This window comes from Mustela lutreola, chromosome 3, assembly GCF_030435805.1.
Source record: "Mustela lutreola isolate mMusLut2 chromosome 3, mMusLut2.pri, whole genome shotgun sequence".
Taxonomy (NCBI): domain Eukaryota; kingdom Metazoa; phylum Chordata; class Mammalia; order Carnivora; family Mustelidae; genus Mustela; species Mustela lutreola.
In genome coordinates, this window is record NC_081292.1 from 107,328,298 (window position 1) to 107,337,611 (window position 9,314).

Below are 9,314 nucleotides of genomic sequence, written 5' to 3' on the forward strand. Positions count from 1 at the left end.
CGTCGCCTGGGCACTGTGCCTCAGCCATTCCTCATGCAGCGAGGACTGCCATTGCCCTTCCAGGCAGAATCCAGCCCTGGAGGTCATCTTGTCCAGGTAAAGCTCCCCACCCCACCCCGCCCGGGCCCCCCTCGGTCGGCACTGGGTAAACAAACTAGCCCCTCTCTGCACGCACCCGCGCGCGCGCACACACTCCACATAGGCACGCCCCGCCATGTGCATTCATACTTACCGGCACCCACCCGCCCCCTGCTCCCAAACTCCCACACTCCCACACCCGTCGGCCACGCGCCTTCGCTCGTGCCCACGCCGTTGCCCCTGGGCGCTCCCGACACTGGACCTCAGGACAGCTCCCCAGCCTCGGGGTCGGTTGCCGGCAAAGAGAGGTACGCCGGCGAGCCCCGCCCCGGCCCCGGCCCCGGCCCCGGCCCCGGCCCCGGCCCCGGCCCCGCCCCGCCTGGCCCGGCCCCTGGGCCGGCCGAGAGGATATGAGCTCACTCCCGCCTCCCTTCTGCCGGCGCCGCCAGGAAGCGTCCGCCCGAAGTCAGCCGACCAGCCGGCCGGGGTGTCAGCGGCGCGCCCGGCCCCTTCGCTCCCGGCGCCACACGCAGTAGCCGTTTTCCGGATGGGTACGGAATGAAGGCGGGCGGCGGGGCCGAGGCAGGGCCACACTCCTAGACGCCGCGCCGTCCGGGACCCCCGGGTCGCGCGGGCTGGGCGCGGGCGCGCACGCGCACGCCCACCCCCGCCGCGCTTCCGGCCGGGCCACGTGACCGCGCGCGCACGTGTTCCGGCCGCTCCGCGCCGCGGGTCGGAACCTCCTCCCTGTCAGTCGGGGCCACTGCCCAGCTAAACCTGTGGCAGGCGGGGCGGGGAGGCGGCGGGCCCGGGAAGCGGCGGAGACTCGGCGCCTGCCGAGTCCGGCGGAGCAACGGGCCGGGGGGTGGGGGGCTGGCGGCGGCGCTGGCGGCGGCATCGCCATGAACCCCAGGGGCCTGTTCCAGGACTTCAACCCGAGTAAGTTCCTCATCTACGCCTGCTTGCTGCTCTTCTCCGTGCTGCTGCCCCTCCGCCTGGACGGCATCATACAGTGGAGCTACTGGGCCGTCTTCGCCCCCATATGGCTGTGGAAGCTGATGGTCATCGCCGGCGCCTCAGTGGGTGCGGGCGTTTGGGCCCGCAACCCTCGCTACCGCACCGAGGGGGAGGCCTGCGTGGAGTTCAAAGCCATGTTGATCGCCGTGGCCATCCACCTGCTGCTGCTCATGTTCGAAGTCCTGGTCTGCGACCGGGTGGAGAGGGGGACCCACTTCTGGCTGCTGGTCTTCATGCCACTGTTCTTCGTATCCCCAGTGTCCGTGGCCGCCTGCGTCTGGGGCTTCCGACACGACAGGTCGCTAGAGCTGGAGATCCTGTGCTCAGTCAACATCCTGCAGTTCATCTTCATCGCCCTGAGGCTGGACAGGATTATCCATTGGCCGTGGCTTGTGGTGTTCGTGCCCCTGTGGATTCTCATGTCGTTCCTCTGCCTAGTCGTCCTCTATTACATCGTCTGGTCCCTCCTGTTCCTGCGTTCCTTAGATGTGGTCGCGGAACAGCGGAGGACCCATGTGACCATGGCCATCAGCTGGATAACGATCGTCGTGCCCCTGCTCACTTTTGAGGTTCTGCTGGTTCACAGATTAGATGGCCACAATACATTCTCTCACATCTCCATATTTGTCCCCCTTTGGCTTTCTCTAATAACTTTAATGGCCACGACATTTAGGCGAAAAGGAGGCAACCATTGGTGGTTTGGTATTCGCAGAGATTTCTGTCAGTTTCTGCTTGAAATTTTCCCGTTTTTAAGAGAATATGGGAACATTTCCTATGATCTACATCATGAAGACAGTGAAGATGCTGAAGAAACATCAGTCCCAGATGCTCCTAAAATTGCTCCAATGTTTGGAAAGAAGGCCAGGGTAGTTATAACCCAGAGTCCTGGGAAATACGTTCCCCCGCCTCCCAAATTAAATATCGATATGCCGGATTAAACTCCTCTTCTGGAGAGCACCCATCTGTGGGTCGGGAACCATATACACACGCAAAATCCACCTTACTTTTGCCTCTTTGTTCATCTGTCCCAAACTTGGAACTGAAAATAGGCGCCAAACACCATCATCTCATGCCTCGTTTTAGATTGATGCCTGTCAGTCATTCATCAGTATGCATGGTAGATGTAGGAGGTCATTTTAATACATGGCTCTGCGTGTGCGTACATGCGTGTGTGGGATGTGTGTGTGTGTGTGTGTGTGTGTGTGGTGTATACATGTGAGAGAACTTGTACTCCAGGCTAGTGTTTTAAAAGCTAGCTTGGGAGCATTCAGTTGAATAGTAGGTCCTCAAACGAAATAAATACACAGCTGAGTTTGTTTTTTTTTAAATGGTACTATGCCTATGGAAAGTATCGTTTAAAAGTATTTTTATACAGTGCTAGTGTAAAGTATTTCAGATTGTACTTGTTGTGACATAATAGCAAATGTAAAGAATTCTCTTTCCCTCCACTTGTTCATAAGCCTTAGAGTTGTTATTTTTAGTGTTCCTCCTGTTGAAATAGTTTTTCTTTGGGCTTTGCTGATACTTGTCTTTAATATCATAAAAAGTGAATTTTTCTAATGAAATGGATCCATGCATATACGATATTTATGTGACTATTTTAGCAGCATATTTTGTTGGATTCTAGTTCTGTGCATTACAATGTATTACGTTACAGTATTTTTTTTTAGTTTGTACGTGAAGATATGTGTCTGTTGTGGCTGCCTTTAAAACATTAATATGTATGCAGTATAGGATCTTCTCAAAGTACCAGGCATAAATATAGGGATTGAAAATCCCATGGCTCTTAATATTTAGGTGTTAAATGACTCAATCTACACAGTTTTAAGGTCTCTGTTAGTAGAGGGAGGAGCCACCGTCCTTTGGGAACAGGTGACATGCTCTAGTGTGATAACCAGGCCATACAGTGATACTGTTCATTTAGCACCTAGACTTTTCCAACACAGGTAATAACATCTCTTCAGAAACAACCAAAATAAGCAACAAGTGATTTGTTCATTGCTAAGAGTCTTAGAATATTACTTGGTTATAATAAAAAAAAAAAGTTACTTGTCATCTGAACGCTGGAAGGAATAGCCTTAAACAAAGCACAGCTGACAAGATCAGTTATTATTTTAAGGTCCAGACTTTTTGATCTGTCAGCCACAAGGAAAGAAGAGTTGAGGTTGATTGTAAAGTTAAGTGCAGGGTCTTTATTTAGGTACTAGTGGTACACCAGGGAATCAGAAAGGTAGAAGCCACATTCTGGGAGAATAATACTCTTCTGAGAACAAATAAATACTTTCAAAAAAAGGTTGAAATAGAAAAGTGTAATGATACTATTACTGGAGGAAAGGAAGGAGGGAATCCATTTTTATCATTACCAACTTAGTAAAAATGATCTGAATTGCTAGTCCAGGACTGCAAGTCAGTAACTTGATTTACCCAGTGAGAGACCGTGCCAGCACCAAAAGCTCGTCCTGAGAGCCTGGCTTCCTGAAATCCTGAGGACGCCACAGCTCAGTTTGGTCACCTAGGACTGTGCTAGCTATGCTCACGCACACGCACACAGACACCCTCTGAGATGACACCAGCCCTCAGAATGTGGGAAGCAGCCTGAGCAACAGTAAATTTCATCAACAAGGATTCATTCATTTCTCAAATATTTATTGAGGACCTAACTGAGCCAGCCATGATCCAAATGCAGGCCCTCTGCGTACCCACAAAGTACACAGTCAAAAGGGACCATGAAAAAACAGGGTCATCTCAGCACCCTACCTGTGGGAGGGAACAAGCCAAGAACAGGATATGCAAAATGCCCCTGGGAACTTCAGGCCCCTCTTGTTTTCCAGGAGCCTAGAGCCTCTGATCACCCCTCCACTGCCAGGCACTAGCTAGAAGACCCAAGTAAGATTGGGAGTGGAGGAGCAGGATGCTGGAGGAATCCAGGTTAGGGCTTGGGGGATCCCAGCCCCTCCTGGCTCCGGACTCAGGCTAGAGGCTTGTCCCTCCAGACAGTGATGTGTCCTCTCCACACTCCCACCACCCTGCCCCACCCAGCCTTAGAGAGCCAGGGTCTGAAAGTGATCAGCACCCCTCACCCCAAGGTGGGCCATCCCCTGTCATGCTGACCTCAAAAGCTTTAGCTAAAACCAGTGGGAATGACAGGTGTGGAAAGTTTGGAAAAAAAAACAAATCTCTCAGCTGTGCCTGTGGACTTGCTAATTGCCTTGTAATGTGGACTAGCCACAATAACACCGCATGTGTCCAGTACTGTAAGGGCAGTTTCTTCTACAGAATGATGGATTCACTCTTGCTTGGAAATCTCGGTGGCTTCCTAGTACAGACTGCTGCTCACCAGCCTATGAGTCCGCTGCTGTGGTGACAGTGCAGGGTGTGGGTCTGATGGCAGGTGTCAGCTCCACAGTGCATCTGGGATTCCGTGCTGCTTCGTGGGTGGTCGTCGAGTGTTCCCTGTGGCCCGTTCTTTCTCCTGGCAGAAGTACAAGAGGCCAGGCCAACCCCTGCCAGCACCGCATGGCCCCTGCCCACGCATGGTGTCTGTCAGGGATACTCCGCAGCCGAAGCACAAAGCCAAGCCCGACCCTTGGCGGGGTGGGCTGGCAACATGCCAGTGGAAGCAGGACAGGCTGCCCTGCTATCGAAAGATCGATTTTCAAGACTGGAAAGGAATCAACACCTGTAGTTGATCATGAATGATTTTCCTCCGCTGTTTTACAAACATCCCCTATAATATCCAAAAGCTCGTGGTTTCTAATAAGAATGAGGGAATCTGTTCGGAGAGGGGGGTGACAAGGGATTTGAGGGGCCACAAGAAGACCCTGTGCAGACCTGCCTGGAAACTAGGGCGAGGTCCTGGAAGCTCCCTCCAGGACGGGTTTGTGACCTCACTGTCCTCGGAGGACAGCCCTGGGGCTCCTGGAAGGTGATTTGGAAGGGGCCAGGCGGGAGGTGCTAGGAAACGAGGAAGAAGCAGAGTCTAGATGGGCCTCCCCACTGGCCCGCTCCTGAGTTCTGGGTGGCAAACAGCGACAGGACAGACTCTGGGAAGGGTACTCTCAAGAGCATGCAGTAGTTCCACACCGCCTGGAGGCTCGGGATCCAGTCAGCCAGTGCATGGGGGTCAAGAGAAGCTGTGCTGCCCCAAACCCAGGCCGGGGTGCACATGGGGCTTATTTGGTGGGGATGCCCCAGTGTGGGCCACCTGACATGGCCACCAACACAGTACTTGTCACCAACCTCCCCCCGCCACCTCCTCACTGCCACAAGTAATCCTCGGCTGTCTGTCGGGATCTCAAGATGAAAATGCCAGGAGGGAGGTGATCGCTTTCCTCTCCTTCAGCGACTCTGGCCCCTTTAGCTTTAGTAGGAGAGAGGCCTCTGCCAGAACTCATGCAGTAGAGGGTTTGCCCAAGAAGGGAGGGGCTCAGATGCTGGGTCACCAAAGATGAGGACCAAAATCCACCAATCCCTTGGGGTGGGGGTGACATACACCCTCCCCCATGTTTACACTGCAGGACTCCCAGCCCCACCTAGCCTCCACCTAGCCTGCTCTGTCTGTGTCCCCCAGCAAAGCAGTGGCTCCCCCTTCCCTGTGAGATGAGAGGCGGTCCCCGATCCCAATCCCCGATCCCCAGCTGCTTCACCCATCTCTTCTTCCAAGCCTTCATCTAGGATACAGGGAGCCGTCTCGCCATCCTCTAGTTTGTCATGATTCCATCTGTTCTAGAAGGTGTGGATTGAAGTTAATGACCACGACAGCGTCCCCCCTTTCCCAACGGTACCTCTGGAAGAAGCCCATCTCCTCTCTCCCACCCAGCCATCATGGCGCCCACAGAAGGAGCACAGGAGCAGATGTGGGAGAGCAGCTGCCTTCTTTCCACACAACCAAACAGGAAAGGTTTGCAAAATGCAAAATCAATATCACCCCCCTGCTCATCTACATTTTTTTTTTGTCCTGGAAAATACAGTTATTTTGCATTAAAAGAAGTTAATATAATGGACTTAGTTGTTTTTACATGAATTAATATTTTCAAACCTACTGGCTTTGATTTCTTTCATGCTAAATATTGATATAACTCACTTAAACCAAATCTTCTTGGGTCCTCAACCATTTTTAAGAGTGTGAAAGGGATTCTGTGAGCACAAACTTTGAGAACAGCTGCCTTATGTTACAGTGGGGAAAAGAGGGAAAAAAATTAAAACTGGATGAAATATATTAAAATCAGCACAACACAGCAGGGTTGCAAAAGAAAACACACTGTCCTTTAAAAAATATATATACATATGTATGTACCTATGTATATATATATACACATATTTTAATTTTAGAGGAATTAAAAATTAAAATTAAAAATTTCCCCTCTGCAGGGGAAAGTGCAGAGGGAGAGAGCATCTCAAGCTGACTGTCCTGAACTCCTGAACCAAGAGTCCGGCCCAGGGCTCCATCTCACAACCCTGCCATCAGGACCTGAGCCAAAACTGAGTCAACTGACAGAGCCACCACCCAGGCGCCCCTAAATGTCCTTTCTGCAGTGGATCACAGGATGGCTTCCTCCCTCTGCAATTCTCCATGCTCGCTTTGTCCTCGGCAGGCCTCTGGTTCAGTTGGGTTATATAGCCCAGTGGGGTAACTCACATTTGCCCCTGCAGGGCCTGAGCCATTTGCTGGTCCTGCTGGTGGCTTTCATTTCTCTAGAACTAAGAGGAGCCTAGGGGACTGCCCGGATTCTGGCCACAGGCCTCTCTCCATATTGTGGCAGCGACACTATTTGCCCTCAATAGTCCTTCTGAAGGGCAGTTGTGTTGGCTGGGGTGGCTGATAATGACCTCCAGGAAGAAGTGGGGATGGACGGCCACCCCCCAGGGTTCGCAGGTCACCTTCCGTCTGCTTTTGCAGGATATCCTGTTTGTTAAACAGCCAGCGGAAGGGCGGGGCAGGGGAAGTGGCTTTTGAAGCCTTTCTCCATCGCAGCTCTGCCTCCTCCCTGCCCTGTGTGTGTGTCTCCCGCCTCTCACCCCTGCACCAGGCCTCAAACACAGCCACCCAGGGTCTGGAGCACTGTACTGGGACATAAGCGACACTCTTGTGCCAAATTTTGGGCCCTGTGTCCATCCCATCTCTTGCTTCACCCAAACCCCTACTCCTGCCCTCCCGGACAGGTGCCTCCCTGGGGTGACACCAGCCCTCCTTTCTCTTCTCCAAACCATGACCTCCTCCCTCTGGCCTCCCCTTGGCCCAAGACACTCTCTAGAGCTGGAACGTGACCAGCCACAGGTGGCCAAAGTTCCACCCCTTGTAGCCACCCTGACCTTTCCACATTGCCCTTCCAGTCTTTACCCATCGGCAGTGGGTAGGGTGGGAAGTTCAAAGACTTGCCAGCTGGCCTGACCATTCCAGGAAGTCAGCCCCAGCCCCCTCCCCCATGCACCCTGGGTAACCTGCCACCAATGAGAACAAAGTCTGGGCCCCCGTACTCTTGGTGGCAGGTGCCCCAGGCCTGTGCCGATGTCTAGCTGGGGCAGCCCCGACTTGCTCCTCAGGCTGCCCTGCACCACCCCCTCCACCTCCACTTCCCATTGTGCAGCATATTTAATGACATACCGGCAGGAGGGGGGCCTTGCTGTCCTGATCATCTGAACATCGCTTAAGGCCTGGCTTGTCCTTCTCCTCAGTCCACCTTCACTTAGCCTCCCACTCTGTCCTTGGTCCCTGAGAGATCCTTGTCCCTTTGCACAGGACACCTGAGCCTGGCCTTCCGGCTCACCTTGAGGACCAGGCCAGGCTCTTCCCAGTCCGGGGGTGCTCACTGTGACTCACAGGGACTCTAACAACATTGGGCACTTGCCCAAGAGCTGGGAGATCAGGGCTGTGACCACCTTGGCCCAGGCCCAGTCCTCGGGAGTCCAAACAGGGACCATCTGGGATTGTCTCTGATGGTAACTGTCCTCCCAAGAGACTTCAGGCAGAAATCACAAGTGGGGAGAAGGGGGCTGACCTGGGGTGTCACTGAGGCCCTGTCTTACCCACACACCCCAGTGGAGGACCCTTAGCAGCGGGGAAAGGGCCATGTCAGAGCAGACCATGGGGGCCATCCTGTGGCCCACTGGTGGCCTGGGCCAGCCCCATAGGTCCATGGGAGGGAGAGGCCCAGAAAGGAAGAAGATGCAGCCTTCACCCTGAAGAGGACGGCATACTCCCACACCACAAGGTCAAGCAAGATTGGCCATGGCCAAAAACACAGTCTTAGCTCAGGCTGCGTAACCAAACACTATAAACCGGATGACCTAACACAGATGTATTTCTCATAGTTCTGGAGGCTGGAAGTCCAAGCCTGGGGAGCCAGCGTGATCAGATTCTTGGGAGAACTCTCTCTGCAGCCTGCAGATGGCTACCTTCTCACTGGGTCCTCACATGGCAGAGAGAGAGAGAAAGAAAGTCCCACCTATCTCTTCCTAAAAGGACACTACCCTCAGGACCTCATCAGAGCCTAAGGATCTAACAAATACCCCAGCTCCAAATACTGTCCCACTGGGAGGTTCGGTGTGTGAATTTGGGGGGCACTGGGGGGACACGAGTCAGTCCACAATGCACACTAAGCCCAAAAGGCCCAAAGGCAGGGAACCAAGTCTAACATTCACTCAGCTCCCATTTCATGAGGACCTACTGTGTACCAAGCATAGGGGGCTCACCGCAAATGAGACATGGCCAGTCACCCAAGGCCTGAGAGTGTCCAGGTGAGTGACACTGATGCCCAGTGGGTCCTTGGGACGGCAGCACCAGGAGAGAGGAGTGGGGCAGTGCTGGAGTGTGACTGGGGCCCACCCGCTGCTGATGTGGAGGTCTCTTAGCACAGGCAGGCCCAGGGCCGCGGCAAGAAGGAGGAAAGCTCAGTCAGGATGCCCTGGCGATAATTGATGGTGACTTAAACAATAAGGAACATCACAGGAAATCCAGAGGCAGAACGAGCGTGTCCCAGGTGCCCTGCTCCACATTTCATCAAGGAAGGCTGGCCTTCCATCTTGCTGCTGTGCCGTTCGCAGCCTCAGCTCCGGGGGACATCTGCCTCCTGGTCAGCAGGCACAGCTGCAGGTGTCACGGTCATGTGAAGTTATGGTCACCCCAGAAAAATGGTAGTTCTCCCGAAGGTCTCTTTTCATCAGAGTGGAAAGCTTCCCCAGAGTCCCAAGACCCTTCCTTCCTTCCAAGAGGCAGGGAT

General features: G+C 53.6%; 1 protein-coding gene across 2 annotated transcripts; it reads left to right on the plus strand.

Annotated features, from left to right (window-relative positions):
• The first annotated feature begins 333 nt into the window (after positions 1-333).
• On the plus strand, positions 334-2,754 carry TMEM185B (transmembrane protein 185B). 2 transcript variants are annotated; one of them, XM_059166616.1, is made up of 2 exons: positions 334-386; positions 528-2,754. In XM_059166616.1, the coding sequence occupies exon 2, from the start codon at positions 981-983 to the stop codon at positions 2,031-2,033; it is 1,053 nt and encodes a 350-aa protein (XP_059022599.1). In that variant the 5' UTR covers positions 334-386; positions 528-980; the 3' UTR covers positions 2,034-2,754. The 2 variants fall into 2 exon arrangements, with proteins under 2 accessions (XP_059022599.1, XP_059022600.1); XM_059166617.1 differs by lacking the exon at positions 334-386 and having other exon boundaries at positions 451-629; positions 1,005-2,754.
• Positions 2,755-9,314: the final 6,560 nt, after the last annotated feature.